The sequence below is a fragment of the Talpa occidentalis genome, unplaced genomic scaffold (assembly GCF_014898055.3).
Source record: "Talpa occidentalis isolate TD23 unplaced genomic scaffold, MPIMG_talOcc4v2.1 talOcc4.7, whole genome shotgun sequence".
NCBI classification, from domain to species: domain Eukaryota; kingdom Metazoa; phylum Chordata; class Mammalia; order Eulipotyphla; family Talpidae; genus Talpa; species Talpa occidentalis.
In genome coordinates this window covers 77,333,872-77,351,570 of record NW_023605083.1, presented here as the reverse complement: position 1 = coordinate 77,351,570, position 17,699 = coordinate 77,333,872, and the positions used below count along the sequence as shown (strand labels likewise).

Sequence of the window (17,699 nt, the reverse complement as noted above, 5' to 3'; positions counted from 1 at the left end):
CTCTGATAAATGCTACAACATGGTTGAACTTTGAAACTTGCTAAATTAAAAAAAAGGTAAAGACAAAAGACCACATATTGTATTATTTATTTCATATGAAATATCCAGAGTAGGCAAATCCATAGAAAGAAAGACTAGGTTTGCCAGAGGCAGAAGGCGGCAGGCATGGGAGTCACCACTAATGTGACATAGACAGTCTTTGCTGTGCTCTCCCTAAGAATATATCTCATTTAGAAGGAAAATTTCAAAGTAGAAAGACAGTTTCTTTGTGCACAAGGTTTCTTTTGGAGTGATAAAAGATTCTGCAGTTAGAAGTTGACAATATTTTTTTCAACTTGGTGTATATACTCTAAATGCACTGATCTGTATGCTTTAAAATGGTAGAATTGGGCTTCCCCGGTGGTGCAGCGGGTTGAGCACAGTGCTGTGAAGCTGTCCGCAGCCTCTGCAGCACGGGTTCAATTCCCAGCCAGACAGGGAGAGTCCCACATGGCATGGCAGACTTCTCCTGTCTCATCTGTTGCTCCCCTCAGTAATGTATTTCAGTTGTCTGCCTGTTCTGCTCCCCGCTGTCTCTGGTGAATCTTCTTACCCTCCAGCACCTCTGGTGCAGACCCCAGCTGGGTACAAACCCCAGCTCTTGTATAAAAATAAATAAATCTTTAAAAAATAATAAAATGGTAGAATTTATGTTATGCTATCTCAACAATAAGAAAAAAATACATGAGCACATTACTGATTTATTTCTTTTCACCACAATGTTTCTGTACAGGCACCTGGAAGAGTTGGAACAAAGAGCCATAATTGGGCTCTAAATTTATCCTAAAATGTGAATGAATTTATTTGAAAACATGATTTGATAGAAGAGAGAGGAGAGAATTTGAAGGACCTAGGATTCTGGGCCACTGAGAGAGTAAGGTGACCCAAGAGGAGGTGATCCAAATCTATTCAAGATTTTGAAAAGAGCTAACTAGCTAAGAGGAGCAAATATGTGGAGTTCTGTTGGTATTACATGGAGAAATATTGCATTTCATGACAGTTTTTTCACATGTCATTTCAGGGAGAGTCATTATTACTAAGTTCACTTTTTCACTAAATATCATCTGACAGTATTTATTAAATGGTCCTGGAGTTTGAAATCACCTCTAGTTTCCTCCCAGGTACTAGTTGCAAGTGTCAAGATAGTTTGCTGTGTTGGGAAGGAGGGGTAAATAATTTGTGAAGGCCAGGAAGGAAAATAATTTGCTTCTTTCTGATTCTGAAAATCAGGTCCTTCCAAACCTGAATGTTGGAAAAACAGAATGGCAAAATCTGTCTTTTCTAAGGTAGTTTTTTTCTAATTATGTCCTTTGTTTAGAATAAAGGATTTCACTTTGTTCTGGCAACTCCCAAATACCTGGAAAGTAGATAGTATATTCAGCCTAGCTGCTTTCATATATCAAAATATATTGAGCGTTCATCCATGCTGGGGCATGTAACAGTAGCTCATTTACTTTGTTGTGGAGTCTTTCATCTCATCACTACACCATGATGTTTTCTTATTATGTTGATGGGCTGTTGGATTGTTTGCACTTTGGGCCTGTTAACCCCCATATATATGCTTTATAGCTGTACCTCCTTGCAGTATATTTCAATAATTCTTTTTGTAATATTTATTTATTTATGCATATAAGAGCTGGAGTACAGACCAGAGAGGCGGGGGTAAGAGGATTCACCAGAGACAGAGTGGGGAACAGAACAGGCAGATTGACCAAAGTATACTGCTGAAGGGAGCAGCAGGGGAGTCAGGAGAGGTCTGCTGCAACATGTGGGTTGCTTCCTGGCTGGTCGGGGATTGAACATGTGCTGCAGAGGTTGCAGATTGCTTCATAGTGCAGTGCTTAACCCCTTGCACCACCAGGGAGGCCCTAATTCTTTTTTTTAAAGATTGATTTATTTATGCATAGAACAACTGAGATGTAGGCCAGAGGTGTGTGAGGTAAAAGGATTCATCAGAGACAGAGTGGGGAGCAGAACAGGTGGAGCTGCTGAAATACACTGCTGAGGAGGGCAGCAGGGGAGACAGGAGAGGTTTGTTGTGCTTTGTGGGTCAGCTCCCTGGCTGGGGATTGAATTTAGGCCTTAGCAGTGATAGTGGAGACTTAACCCCTGTGCCACTGGGGAGGCCCTAAATTACCTTTAAGATTAAATTATGCATCCTTGACTTATTATTTACTGCTTTGAAATCATACTTCCCCAAATATGTAAAAGCCTTAATGCATTTTATTTACACTTTCTTTCCTCTCCCACCCTTTTACCATTGGTGTCAGGTATTTTACTTTTACAAATTACTTTTAATAAAAAATTGTTATTGCTATTTTCAACAGTCAAAATATTCCCTTCAGTCTGTCCATACTTCATTATGCTCTTCATTGTTTCCCAAATTTCCAACAGTCACTGGTTGATGAGAGCATCAGGGAATGTTGGCGGTCCTGTTTTTCACTCTTCTGGGTTTATTGCCTATGCCTCTCAGAAGTACTTTTCATTATAATTAGCAGAGAGCTCTTTACATGTGTTTTAGTTCTTTGGTACCTCCTTTACATTCTAGAACTTTTGTCAAAATATTTATTCCTACTTGGAATACAGGGGAGAAATCCCACCACTGCACAGCATTCTTCTGATGCTGCACAAATGAACAAATTAACATCAGACAGATTGGGTAGACAAAAGGCCAAAATTTAATAGCACATGTATAGATTTTTACATGTCTGTAGAGTCTAAAGAAAAATCAAGTAGGTGGAATATTTATTCTGTATTTAAAGACTTGAAGTGTCAGAGACAGAAAAAGAGGGGGAAACTTGACATGAGAGAAATGGCCTCATTCTTCTGTGTAAAAGTTTAGTTTTTCAGATAAGGAGGACATATTCACTGATAAAGCTACATCTGGATAACACCAGATGTAGATTCTTGGTCATAAAAAGGGTGAGCCATGGTTGCTTCTCTGATTCAAAAAGGGCAACCAACTGAGACAGAACAAGCTTCTCTTAGTCTCCAGCATCTTCACTAGATTCTTTAAGTCATAGTAATGGACTTGCCAGGCTCATAAGGTCTGGACTGACCTTCAGCTTTCCATATCAAGATGACACTTACTAGACGAAGTCTACTCTGGGCATATTGGGAAAAACCTATTAATCCTTTTAGGGAGACTGATCCCACATTCCCAAAAGCAGAAATTATCTAACATATTGGAACGTACAAACTTGGTGATATATTTTAAGGACAACACCACACAATACCTGAGACAGCTGAGAATGTTTATCTCCTTAAACTTTGGAAAAATGATTGTGCTTTCAAGATCTCCCACAGGCATTCTTTAAGAGAAAAAAAATCCATGTTTATTTTAATAAATTTAGGGCTCTACTCAAAATTGCAATAGAAATGAATCTTCAGTCCCTTGTCCATTCATTCCCAAATATTATTTTATTTCATGTTCATGCTCACATACTTTCAACCCCATCTTACCTGGGACTCAACTGCACTTGATTTTCCCTTCTGGTAATATGTTTTCCTAAGCAGGGACCAATCCAGTATTTTCTTTCTACTGTATACATTTCTAATAATGTTCTAAGCATTCTCCTAAGGTTTTACCATCTTTAATTTATTTGCTGTACATTTTAAAGGGGAGAACAATTTTCAGTCAAAAGAAAGGAAATTTGATAAATGTCATAAGCCAGATAATAAGGATGATAGATATTTTAAGTATAATTCTATTAATTCTATGTTTAAAGGTGGCCCTCTTTCTGGGAAGTGACAGCTTAGACCACAGTTCTTACCTCCACTCCCAATTCATCCTGCTTATACCCTTGAACCAAGGAGCTATGGGATTAGCAGGTAGGAAGGTAGGAATGAGAGAGCTAGGGTGGGAATTACCTTCTGGGTTTGAGGAGAGCCTCGCAGAGTCCCAGGTGGGAGTGTAGTCTGTGGATCCCAGAGAAAGCTGGGTTTGTATAGAACTTGGGACCTCCAAGGAGAAGGTCAACCTTGCTAAGAATAACTGTTTCCATTCTTACTGCCCATCCTGGAGCTGAGGAGAGGCTGGTTCATGGGCTCTATATCTTCTACCCCAGAGAGCGTGAAGGTCAGAAATCTCTTCCCAGAATGTTTGGGGTCACAGGGTCTGATGCAGGACCCCTGCTGACTATAGGGACAGAGGAGCTACATTTTCCACATTCCAGGACACTGTATCATAAGATCCCCAACTATGGAGTTCTAATATGCAGACCACTGAATAAATAAGTAAATAATAATGTCACACCAAAAGGAAAATATAAGCAAGTGTGGGGGTGAGGGAGAGGAAAGAAACACCAACAAATAAAATTTCCCACATTGAAATAGAGCTATTGAAGGAAATGAAACAACCAGGATGAAACTTGTTACTCAAGGAGATTTGAATAAAGGCAGACAGATATACATACACAGAGGAATTAAAATAAACATGTTTTTTCAAAATTTCATTGGGTAATCTGAAGGAGAAATCATCACTAATTATTCTTAAATAGTGGCCTGGAATATCGTAAAGATAAAAATGTCTCAGACCACAGAGTAAATGAGAAGGAAATTCAGAGGAAAAATTTATTTGGAAGTTAGAACTAGGAAAACTAGATCTAAGTATACTGAAGTAAAATGACCTTGGGGCAACTCAATTAAATGATCATAATAAATTAGAAGAGTTATTTAATTATCACTTTATTTTGCATTTAGTTGATATGTATTTCTTTAAAAAGGCTTTTTTTTTTCTTGTGTATACTTGAGAGAATGAATAATTGGAGATCCAGAGAGATAATTAAAAGTAAGATGGTGATTATATATTTTTTAAAACATATCCTATGTTTTTTCCTGTGCTAAACAATTGATGAGAAATGTATTGGAAAATTCTGGTAAAATTTCTGAATTAAAAAGTCAAAAGACAAATTGTCCAAACTTTCTAGACAGAGTTACTACAATGAAAAAAAAAAAATGCTTCTGGCATCAACATCCCACTGCTGTCCATAAAGTTGGGATAAAAAATGATGGCATAATATCATTGCTAAGAAAAATGGGATACAACTTAAGCATCTGATAAATAATTTATCTGACAAGGTTTAAAAGATATTTTGGATAAAGGGGAAGGATTGAGATGAAATATTAACCATACATCCCAACTGGAGAAAATACTAAAGAATTGTTCCTATCAAAAAATAAATAACACCCTGCCCTCAGAATGGAAAATATGAAAGGGACCGAGAACTGTGAGCACCAAACCTTTCAATGTGCAATTACCACCACACATGAACATGCTCCTGGTCACATTCACAGCTACAGGATACATGACAGGCTGCTTGGAATGATGTGAATGAATCCTACACACACATTCATGCCCACTAATCCAGATATATGTATAAATATAGATATAGATTCTTGAAGTTCAGAAAAGTATAATACAATACAATATATGACCAATGCTTCTTTCTTCAGGAATAGCAGTATATACAGAAATGAAGCTTGATTATATTAAAAAAAAAATACTTCCACAGAATTAGTATAATTGCTTACAATAAATGTCTGTCTGAGATTTTTTTTCTGTTACCTTAGCTTGTAGCACTCATGACAGGCTTTAACCAGAAAAGCAAGTTTTGCTGGCTCTCTTTTTGCTCAACAGCTAAGATTTTACTTGATCTGTGTGTTTTTTAGTACTTCAGCCTTACAAGTGTATTTTCCCATTTTATTTCTTCTTAACATTCTCTCAAATGAGAGAATGTATACACATGAAAAAATATCTTTCTTTAAGAAATATGTGTTGTTTAAATGCAGAATAAAGTGATCATTAAATAACTTTTCTAATTTATTATAATCATTTAATGAGTTGTCCTAAGGTCATTTCACTTCTATATACTTAAGAATCTACTTGAAATTCAATGTGCAAAAAGTTCTTTGAAGACTCATAATTACCTCACCATAATAGGTATATTATGTTACAGTAGGATATTTGTTAAGATTGTAAGAACATATAATAATAACATTATATAAACATCATGTCCCTTGTTTCAGTTGCTTTTTAGAAGTTTATTTTTCCTTGCTAGCATTTACTTTTGCAATACTAAGATCACTGAACAGTTTTGTAAGCCTAAGTAGCTCTCAATGCATTTACCAGAAGTCTCAAAGTTAGAATAGTTTTCTCAAAGATAGGGCTCATTCCCAAGTCAGAAGGAATAAGTATACAAAATATTTGCCTTTTAATAATAGTAAGATGTAAATAATATATTAATATGACTTTTAATAGGAAGAAGAAAGGTGAGAGCTATAATAATATTCAATATAATAACATTCAAGAAATTCACTCCATGAGTTTGTAAGGGAGACAAAACTCTACCCCTCCTTCTTAGGTCTGTTGTTAAATTGGCTTTGGACAGATTAGTAGAAAAGAATACACATTTTAATATATATTAGAGGTCCCATAAGAAAATGAAGACGCAAAAAACAGATAGGCCAAAGTGCTTATATGGTAGTTTGAAAATGATTGGTAACTTGAAAAGTAACTAAAAAGTATGGAGAGACTAAAGAAACATAAGAGTTTATTATAATAAGATTCACATTGACAGATTTTCTCAGGTTTGATTCCCCATCTATGGTAATTTTATTTTCCCTGGTATAGCTTTTACAAGGGAGTTTTCTCTCTTCTCTAAGGAAGTAAAAGGGAAATGAGTGCTTTCTTGTATCTGTTGTTTTTCAAGTACCTTTAGTTCAAAATAATCTTCATGCCAAAGAGGCATATTTTGGGGTCGCATATTCTGCCACTCTCAAGTAGAAGCTTCATAGTATGTTGTTTAGTGAAAATGAGGACATGTTTAGTAACCTTGACATTCAGTGTACCTTACTGGTGTGATTTGGCAGTCAACTATGCAAGTGAATTTTGAGCTTGAGCTATTACAAGTAACCTTTAATGACAAAGTGAGTGTTGTGTACTTCTCAGACCACAACTTAAGAGCAACACAATTTAAAAATGGTTTCAACAGTCAAACTTACCCCAGAAGGGTGGCAATAGGACCAGTTGTATTCTTATTATAACATATATTGTATGCATCCTATGCAATAGAAATTAAGACAAGAATGAAATACACTGCCCATCAGGAACTTTCCATGGTCATAGGAGAGAGACAGACAGTGATCCTGTTACTAATGTACCCAATTAGGCTGCCTGGCAGTATGGTTAAGCTCCTTGGCTTCTGATCTCATATGCTTCCATTCAAAAGTCCACTCCCAGTGCTTATTAGCCTGGTAGCAAAAGGTAAGTCATTAAACCCTGTTCTAAATCCTCGCTCTATATATATGATAACAAGAGCCCTTTATCTTTCTCAGCATCTAGTATGTATGCATTGGATAATATATCCACTCAAAACTATCTATTATTACATATATATTATTACATATGAATAGAACTGACGTGCCCTCCACCAGCTCAAATATTTATGTGCTCCACAATGTCCATTATAGTACTATTTATAGTAAGTAATACATGGAACAACCCAAGTGGCCGCTGGTAGAGAATTGGGTTAAGATACAGTACTTGCACACAAGGGATGCTATTCAGCCATGAAGATGAAATGTTGTCATTTACAGCAAAATGGAAGAAGTTTGAGGGAATTATACATAGGGTCACCAGTAGGACCAGTAGGAATGATGACAAATTGGACATATGCTTAGAAGCTATTTCAACAAATCAAAATACTTATAAAACCCAGTAGACACTAATAAACAAAATGAGGTTTCTGAGGTTAAGAGGGAAGGGAAAGGGAGAAAGGGTCAAAAAGGTATAAAGGATGGTGGTGGAGAAAAAATTAAGTTAAAAATCAAATTCAAATCAAATTAAAGATTGTTCCCTGATGGACCTCCCCTGGTGGCGCAGCAGTTGAGCGCTGGGTTGCGTGGCTGCCCACAGCCTCTGCAGCACCAGTTCGATCCCCGGCCACCGGCGAGGGTTCCCCCCCCCAAAAAAAAAAAAGATTGTTCCCTGAGTTAAACTACAATATCAGGACAGAATGCATCAAAGTTGACTTAAATTCAATTCAGTAAAGTAGAATAGTATCATGACTCCCATTTACCTGTTTCTTAATGTAAAAGATATTAGCAGCCCAGTGAGAAAAGGGTTACTACAAGTATGAATCCAAATTCCCCTACTTGAGCAATTTTAATTTACTAAAATCTTATGTGTCTGCCTTTAGGTTGGAATAAGAGAATTCATGATGACTGTGAGGATTAAATAATAACCCCTATAAATTCCTTAGAACAATATCCAACCTAAGGAACTCATATGTAGATTATTTGTAGCTGTTTTATGGTTTTCAGAAAAAGGAGTGTCAACAAGCCCAAGTCCCATGGCCAAGTGGGAGGGACCCTGCAGCAGTGACGCCAAGTGTCCCCACACTGATGTGGTTTCCTTTCCTCTGTACAAGACTGACACATTTAAACCATGAAATCTACAACTAACCTTGTTCAATTTTGTGCCCACTGAGCAAGTGTGGTGTCACCTAATCCTGGGAATGAATGAATGCTCTATTCTCCTGTGTCAATATCTGTTCCTCTAGGTCTCACAATCACCAATCTTTGTCAGCTTGGGGTGAGAGCAGGGGCTTGAATGGAGGAGGCAAGTCTTCCTTTATGGCAAGGGGACAGAGGACAGAGACCATCTTCGTGAAGAAGAGGAAAGGAAGGGCACTGTGGACTTCCCACAGGGCACTTTGGTTGGGTTAGGGAAATGGCCTCTCTAAGGCTTTCTGAGAACAGACTACAGTGTAAATTGGGAGATAACTGCAGAGGGGACCCCTGAGCAGCAGTTGTCCCCAAACCCAGCCTACATTCCACAGTAACTGCCTAGACTAATGGCCAGGAATCCTGGTAAAAATACTTTAATGCTCCACCGTGGACTATTACCCAGCATTCAAAAAAGATAAACACATGCAATTTGCAGCAACATGGATGGAGCTGGAAGGGATCATGCTCAGCACAATAAGCCAGAAAGAAAAAGAAAAATATCGGATAGTCTCACTCATAGCAGGAATCTAGAAAACTTAAATAAGGGACCAGGAAAAAGAATAACTATAAGAAAGAAAATATCAAAATCAACAAACAATTATGAACCAGAGACACACTGTGGGGGGTGGGGGGCGGGGGAAGGAGGGATTGGGGTCAAAATAAGGGGGTTGTAATTGTATGGGGAATATAAAAATAAAATTTAAAATAAAAAAATCATTTATCTACAAAAAAATAAAATTCAAGGGCTGAAAAAAAAAAAAAAAAACTTTAATGCTCACTTGAAAAATGAAGCACAAGCATATGTATTTTACTCATTTGCACCCATGACTGAACCTAAGCTTGTTTGCTTACATGCAAATTAGCACCTGCAGGTCATTTGCCAGACCCCACAGTAGCTGGCTCTGGCTGTCTTTCCCTAGGAAGAAAGGTCAAAGGATTGGAAGGGACATTTACTTCATGGTTGCCATGAAGGTGCTGGGTAGGCCTGCGTCCTTGCCCTTGGTCCCTGCACCCTGACTTTGTGGCCCTCCTCTGTTCCCGCAGAGTCCTCCAGCACTGACCCGGACACGCGGCTGGCGGGCGCGCGCGGCTTCACCGGCTGCCTGTCGGCGGTGCGCTTTGGGCCGGCTGTTCCGCTGAAGGCGGCGCTGCGCCCGGAAAGTCCAGGGCGGGTCACAGTCCGCGGACACGTGGTCTCAGCTTCCCGCTGTGCCGAGGGACCAGGGCCTGGCGCCCCAGCGCGGGAGGCTACCCGGCCGCTGGCGGCTGGCTCAGGTGCGTGCACCTCAGCCTGAGGTCACCCTCGCTGCCCGCGGTCTTCCGCCCTGACTCCATCCTGGTGGCTCCAAATGCCTGTTGGTTAACCTCCCCGTCCTCTGTTCTTCATTGCATGTTCACTCTTAACATTGCAACTGTTCGCACCTCTTTCAAATGTTTGTGCATTTCTCAAATGTCCTCCTGTCCACTCTCTTTGTTATTCTCCCTTTTTCTGCTGTAGGTCGTTCTGGACCGACAGATGAGGGACAGCCCTTAGTTAATGCGAACAGAAGTGATTCCGCGGTAATCGGAGGTAAAGGCAGGGCCGCCAGGGACCTCCTCCCTGCTTTGCTGTACTAGCTGACACACTCCAAACAATAGCTGTGAGAATCTGCGCTGATTGGCGAGATCAATGACAGGCCAGAGATAATTTAACAAATTCAACTCCTTTGGAGACAGGGAGTGCAATGAATTGTTGGTTGCAGTGAAATATTTTTAAAGAATAGTTACTGGTCTAGAATAATAAGATTATTATTTGAAAACAGTCATCTGTATTTCAGTGTGTGTGTATATATGTATATACATACACAGGTATATAATCTCAGAAATACTGACATATTTATATATGCTTCAATTCAAAGTAGCCATAAACCTTTCAGTCCTTTACCTCAAAACATTTAAAAATAAGATGACAGGGCCTCCCCGGTGGCGCAGCGGTTGAGCGCTGGGTTACGAAGATGCCCGCGGCCTCTGCAGTGCCGGTTCGATCCCCGGCTTCTCCCCGGCCACCGGAGGAGGATCCCACATGGAGCGCAGACCTCTCCTGCCGCCCGCTGCTCCCCTCAGCAGTGTATTTCATCAGCCTGCCTGCTCTGCTCCCCGCTCTGGTGAATTCTCTCACCCTCCCGCGCTTCTGACTGTACCCAGTGCATGTATAAACAAACAAACAAACAAACAAATAAATACAAATACAAAAAAAATTAAAAAATAAAAATAAAAATAAGATGACAAATAAAGCATATTGACAACGCCTAACTAGGCAATGGTCATTTTCTTAAAACATAATAATCAAAATTATGCTTCTTCTATTAATCATATCTTAAACTATACACACACACACATTTAAATCTAATGTGAAAATAAATGCATCTTAAATGTCTTCCAACCTATCAGTATAGTTTCTGAAATACAACTTATCCAAGTCTGGTTTAAAAAATAAATATTCAGTTCTCCCTATTTATCTTTTGAAGAACATCTTAGTTCATTTTATTAGATTATTGAAATGTGAGGCAGTTGCAAACCCTACTTGCTAAGTAGGAAATATATTGTTGTCCATTTCCCTTGCAGTTCCCAATGAAGTCGTTACTCCCAAACTAGGTGAAGGGGCTGGGTATTCACTGTCCAGCTGGGCTCCACACTGTCCAGACTGGATCTCTTGTTTTCACCTGCTTACCTCTGGATATCAGTTTACTTCACACATTTTAAAGTTCTGGCCAAATCTGTGTAAGGATGTTAACACTTTCTTTCCTCTCTCAACTACTTTTAGTTTTACAATGAGTGCAGTATATGACCCCTAGTTTGCGACTCCAAAAACAAAAGTTATTTAAAAGGATCACTTCTGTGTCATAATTTAAATCTTAATCCTAAATCATTCTAGTTTATTGTTAATGGGAAAACTTCAGTTTGATTGCAAAATCAAACTTAAATCTACTTCAGCGTGATTAATATTTTCAAAAGAGGAATCCAAGTCGAAAAGTTTGCAAAATGTTATAGCTGATTCCCTCTTACTAGAGAGAACAAAGATAATATTCAAGTTAATGAGAGAACAAAAGATACCATCTTTGAAAATTTACTGCTTTATGGGCCTTCCTGGTGGCGCAAGGGGTTAAGCACAGCACTGTGAAACTATCCACAGCCTCTGCAGCACGAGTTCGATCCCAGGCCTTCCAGGGAGCAACCCACATGGCGCAGCAGACCTCTCCTGTCTTGCCCGCTGCTCCCCTCAGCAGTGTATTTCAGTAGATCCGCCTATTCTGTTCCCCACTCTGTCTCTGGTGAATCCTCTTACCCCCTTCACCTCTGGCCTGTACCCCAGCTCTTGTATGCATAAATAAATAACTCTTTAGAAGAAAAAGAAAATTTACTGCTTTAAGCTAAATATCATTGGAAGGTGTGCAAAGAAAATAAATTGCACCAGTGTTACTCCATTAAGGAATATTATTTGGCTTTTGATTGATGAGTTGGAAGATGAGATCACAGAGGGTGCCAGGTACCTAACAGCTCAGTTTACTGTCCCTGCAGGTCACCTGTACCTGCCTTCCCTGTGTGCATTGGGAGACTGCTATGTGGTTTGTCAGCTACTCACTGTAGAGTTTTCAGCTCTTTGCCTGTTTAATCAGACTGCATCATGTTAAATATTTGATCTGTTTAAAGATTGATCCCAAATAGCTGGATTCCACTATGCCCTACACTTTGCATTGTTTTCGCCTCTGACAAATTAATGGATCACTAAAAGGAAGAGGGATTATCTTAAGCTATTTAACATGGGAAACTAGATACCATAGAAGGTTTCTTATCAAGGGGTCTATAGTACAGATAGGCAGATGGATAGATAGAGGAAGAGACAGATATGCAGATGATAGGGGAGGCAGGCAAACATGAATGCTTATTTTTTTAAAGATTTATTTATTTACTCATACAAGAACTAGGGTACAGGCCAAAGGTGTGGGGGGTGAGAGAATTCACCAGAGACAAAGTGGGGAATAGAACAGGCTGACTGACTGGAATACACTGCTGAGGGGAGCAGCGGGAAAGTCAGGAGAGGTCTGCTGCACCCTGTGGGTAGCTCCCTGGTGGGGGATCGAACTCGTGCTGCAGTGGCTGCGGATAGCTTCATAGGTTGTGTCTTAACCCCTTGCACCACCAGGGAGGCCCAAACATGAATGCTTCTTAAAAACACATTTACACTGGAGTTGCTTATAGGAAGTCATGGAAGACATCAGATGCAATATTCACATTATCTTCAATCTTTATAGATAGTGGGTGGCGATAAATATCAACTTAGGACCCCACCAGCTCACAAAACAAGCCAGCTAGAGTTAAAAGTCATCAGTCACATACATAAAATTTGAGATGTATAATGGTGATGGTAATTTATAATCAAGTGACCTTGTCAATGTTATTGAGTTACTGGTCCCGCACCTTGTAACTTAAACTCCTTTTAAATACCTGAAAACTAAACATAAAAATAATTAAGGAAACTTTTTTATTCCTAAATTAGATGTAAAATATGTTGAAAATAATGAATATTCTACCCACAAATATTTAAGAATATTCACAAAATAACGAATATGTTACCTCCGCTCAGCTAAGAAGAAATCTGGGTTTCTGATGACATGTTCTAAGGAAAATCTGTGACCATTTGCACCCAACTGAGCTTTGAGTTTGCTGAGCACCATTACACTCGTTTATGTCTGTCCCAGATAATAATGAGCGACCCTCATTTTATAATACATATTTCGATTCACATTGCTAAGAGGTAACATGTTTTCTAACTTTTGCTAATTGGAGATATTAATACCTATGCCAATCACCATGAAAATGTATTGACTAGAAAATGCTTTTTGTACCTCTTTGTTTTGGTATAGATTAGACATTCCCTGTTCACTATAACACTTTTATGGTCTAGTTTGACAGTTTCAACACTAGTACATTGACATAATGGTGTGTTAAAATAATCTGAGAGCTTCTAAAACAATACTGATGTCTAAGCCTCCCACTCAGAGATTTCGAGTTATTCTCTGCTGTGTGATCAATATTGAGAATCACTGGCATAACTAATGTTTTCAATTCTTAAAAACATTTAGCATAACCAACTTTCCATGTAATTGAACATTGTCAGTATTTTTATAAATTTCTAAGATTATGGTATATTAGTTATCTATTGCTACATGATAAGTTATCACCCTCTTACACAGCTTAACCTAACTCACATTTGCCATCTCACAGTCTCTGTAGGGCAGGAATTTGGACACCCTTCAACTGGATCCTTTGTCCTGAGTCTTACATTGCTGAATACAATGTGTCAGTGAGAGCTGGGGTCTCATTCCCCTGGGGAAGGGACTGCTTCCTCACTTGGGTGGTTGTTGGCAGCTTGGTGTCTTGTAGCTATAGAACTGAGTGCACCTGTTGTGCTGGCCATGGGAGGCTGCCCTGAGTGCCTAGTTCCTGTCATGAGTTTTCCACCATGACTCTTTGCCACCTCACAGTCAGCAGGAAAAGAGAGACTCTAGTAAGACAGGCACTAAAATTCTGTGTAAGATAATCAATACAGTCATGTACACATAATCAGGTATAGTCCATCCTCTTTGTTGTATTATGTTGACTAGAAACAAGTCAAGCTCCCACATACAAACAATGGAGAGAATAACAAAGGGTATGGACCCCCAGGGCGTGGGCCCCCCGGGGCAGAAAACATTCTGTTGGCCTCATAGAAGTAGAAGATATACAAACAGTAGCTCAAGATATGTTAGCATCAAAATTTAATGAAATTTTCATTAAAATACTTATACATAAGCATTTTACTCTATGCATACTCTATGGTCATTTTACTCTAAGCATTTTACTCTAAGCATAATTACTCTATGATGAGGCTACATAGTCCATGCTTTTAAAATAATTAACACCTACTTGCTCATTAAAATGAAATATGGACAACATTGCGTTTGCAAATCTAAGTGTGAAGGTTTAAGTGAAATCCAATCACGATATGTCTTTAGGATGGAGGCATGAAACTGTCATATATAAAAGTTATATTGACTTAGAAGTTAACTTAATGTTATACTACCTCTTGGTTTCAAATTCCCTGATGACATATATGGCATTGATATATGATATAAATGATACTAGGGTAGATTTTTGGTTAGGCTGACATTTACAGTTCAGATGTTGACTGACTGTATTTTCCCCTTCTCTTTTCTTTCTAGGTGTTATAGCAGTTGTGATATTTATCTTGCTCTGCTTCGCTGCCATAGCAATACGCATTTATCAGCAGAGATGGTTATACAAAAAAAATGAGTCAAATGTACCCCAAAATGCAGATAATGCTGAGACTTCTCTGAAAAGTGAGCTTAACCTGCAAAGTGCAGTCAATGAAAGCCAGAAGGAGTATTTCTTCTGATCCACTGCTGTGGGGTACTTGAGAGGAGGAGACTTGCTTGCCTAGCAGGGCCTTCCCTTGACCCCAGGATGGGTGATGGGTGTGGAGCATCACCAGCCACATTGTGACCAGCATCAGACACCGTCCTGGGAGGCTCTGCTCAGTGCTCCAGTGCTCCTTTGTCTGTAGAACCGGGTCTTCAGTGTGCTAATGAATCACTACTGAGAGTTTCTCACTGATCTTCTAAAATTGAAATATATTTTGCATAATGACTTGGTTTTAAATGAGAGCAAGAATTTGAGCTGTAGCCCTAGTCTTAAAAATACAACACAACAGATTATGAAAGTCAAAGTTGAAGTTGGACTCTAATGCTTTGTGTTACATGAAGTCTAGGCTGTGGTGCTTTATCAGTTCCCGGCTGACATTTGTGAACCAGAATGTGCTTCCTAGAGGGCTTCAGCAGGGTTTCCCTCTTCCTGTGTACCAGAGCCCAATAACCAAAAATGCATTAGAAACCTGGAGAAAAGGTTTTCTTTTTTTAATTATTTTTTCTTTTAAATCAATTTGGATACATTTTAGTCATGAACTAAGTATTGAATGTCAGCTATGAAATTCTAGTATTCAGTTATGGAATAGAAAATTCATAGGTAGCAAAATGTGTAAAGGATTCCAATCTATAGTAATTTGCTCTTTTGTCTTTGTAATTTGTCATTTTAGTCTTTGTAAATTATAATAATGATAGCCTATGACTCACAAAATTGCACATTTTCTAACTAAACTCATGCCCCCAGATATGAATTTTATGCTTAGCACTATAAATACATCCTGTATCCTTTCATCTGAATGAATTTTTTTCTCTTTAAATATGGGTTATTGATTCACTTTTATTTGTAGTACTATGACTTTTTTTTATTTCTTAGGGAAAAAGTTACATTTTCAATGGAAGTTCTCCATTTCCCTTTTTAAATTTTTAACTGATTTAGGCAAAATAGTCCTTGTATTATCACTTCCTCTAGTCACTATCTGGAATATCAGTGGGAGAGGGAGGGAAAGGATGAGGGATGCTTACACTTAGGAAGATGCAGATTATATAATCTGAATTTAGTTTGTAATTTGAGTCAAGATTCTAGGACTTTGGGATCAGTTTCCGATAGAGTAGAACATATCAACTAGTTCACTTTATATTGGGGCATATTTGCATACTAGGAGAGCAAAGAACTCATACTATGAAATTGTTCCAGTTAACTACTTTTGTGGTTATCACTCGATAATTTTACGGAGTCATCATTTACACTCAATACCCAACTATTTTTAAAACTGTGCTGCACACTCCATATCCCACCCAACACAGGTTAATTAGATTACATACTGTGACCACAACAGGACCAGTTGGAACTATGTATATTTTAGCCTTGGAGGGCACACCTACTTTTCTGTGTCTTTTTTAAAGAATAGAAAAGATTTCCCCTATATTGTCTTTCTCCAAAAAAGTTTTTCTTACAGTATCATATGAGTTTTCTATGAGGTGTAACAAACTGCCAGAAATATAATGGCTTACTACAACACACATCTATTGTCTCACAGTTTCTGTTGGCCAGGAGCTGTGCCTAGGTTCACTGGATCTTTTACAAGTCTGCCGCCAAGGGTCAACCAGAGCTGTGTTCTCATCTGGAGACTCCCAGCTAAGGCAGGATTTTTCTTCCCACTCCATGGTGATTGACAGCATTCAATTTCATAATTCTAGAGGATTTATGAAAGTTTGCTTCTTCAAAACTAGCAAAGGAGAGAGGAACTTTAGAGTAAATCTGTTTGGAAAACTTATATAAAATCTTATTGAATAGAAGTGACATCCATTGCCTTCTCCATATTCTGTTGGTTAGAAGCAAGTCATAGGTTCTGCCCACATTCAAGGGGAAGGATCTGAACCTTTGTTGAGATTATGGGGACTTTAAGTTTCATCTGCTATATCACTGTATCTATATTGATGTTTATCTGAATGAATAATGAAGATGTTTGGGTTCTCAATATAGTAGTATATAAAAGGCTTGCCTTGGTGAATGAAATAAATACATATTCACCAAAGGCTTATATAGATTGGGGAAGGATTCAAAAGGAAAATAGGGTTTCTATTTAATGCATATTTGAGTATAAGCATAAAATTACTGCAGCTTTAACCAGTGATCATCTTATGTTCCAAAAGAATACATCACTTTGGTAGCTGGGATTTTACATATTTATAGATGTGAAATCCACTGCGTTTTGCTCTCCTCTCTAAAAAGAGGAAATATTTGTACCAAATTGAAGTGATGCATTGTCCACTTTCCCTTACTGATTTGTAAACTTTCCTGCTTATTTGTTAATAAAGTAACATTTTTTGAATTAAATTAGGAAAATATTTTTAAGAGAGTTGAATGGAATTATATTGTTTTTCCCCTAAATATTAAAAAATGTACAAATGTATACTTTCTGTAGTGGTGGGTGTGTTACTTTATCCACATTGTATATATATAGAATATTATAACCTATAAACACTCTTTATGATGGTATATAAACAGAACAATAGTGTTATATACTGGTATGCCGAATCTCAGACACAAAGTTAAACACAAAGCAGGTAAATATTTAATGATTATAAGCTACAATGCCTATGAAAGTAAATATTTAAACCTTTGCAAGAGTAGAATAATTGAATAACCAATGAGTCATTTTTTGAATGTTTACTATATCCACAAAGTTG

General features: G+C 38.2%; 1 protein-coding gene across 3 annotated transcripts in view; it reads left to right on the top strand.

Moving 5' to 3' along the window:
• Positions 1-17,321, top strand: part of LOC119231826 (contactin-associated protein-like 3) — a 218,772-nt gene extending 201,451 nt beyond the window's left edge. For 2 of the 3 annotated variants that reach the window (XM_037493607.2, XM_037493609.2), the window contains 3 exons: positions 9,592-9,822; positions 10,046-10,117; positions 14,790-17,321. In XM_037493607.2, the coding sequence (XP_037349504.1) occupies positions 9,592-9,822; positions 10,046-10,117; positions 14,790-14,983 (497 nt within the window). In that variant the 3' untranslated portion in view covers positions 14,984-17,321. The remainder of the gene's footprint in view (positions 1-9,591; positions 9,823-10,045; positions 10,118-14,789) is intronic. The other variant, XM_037493608.2, reaches the window with a different exon arrangement.
• Positions 17,322-17,699: the final 378 nt, after the last annotated feature.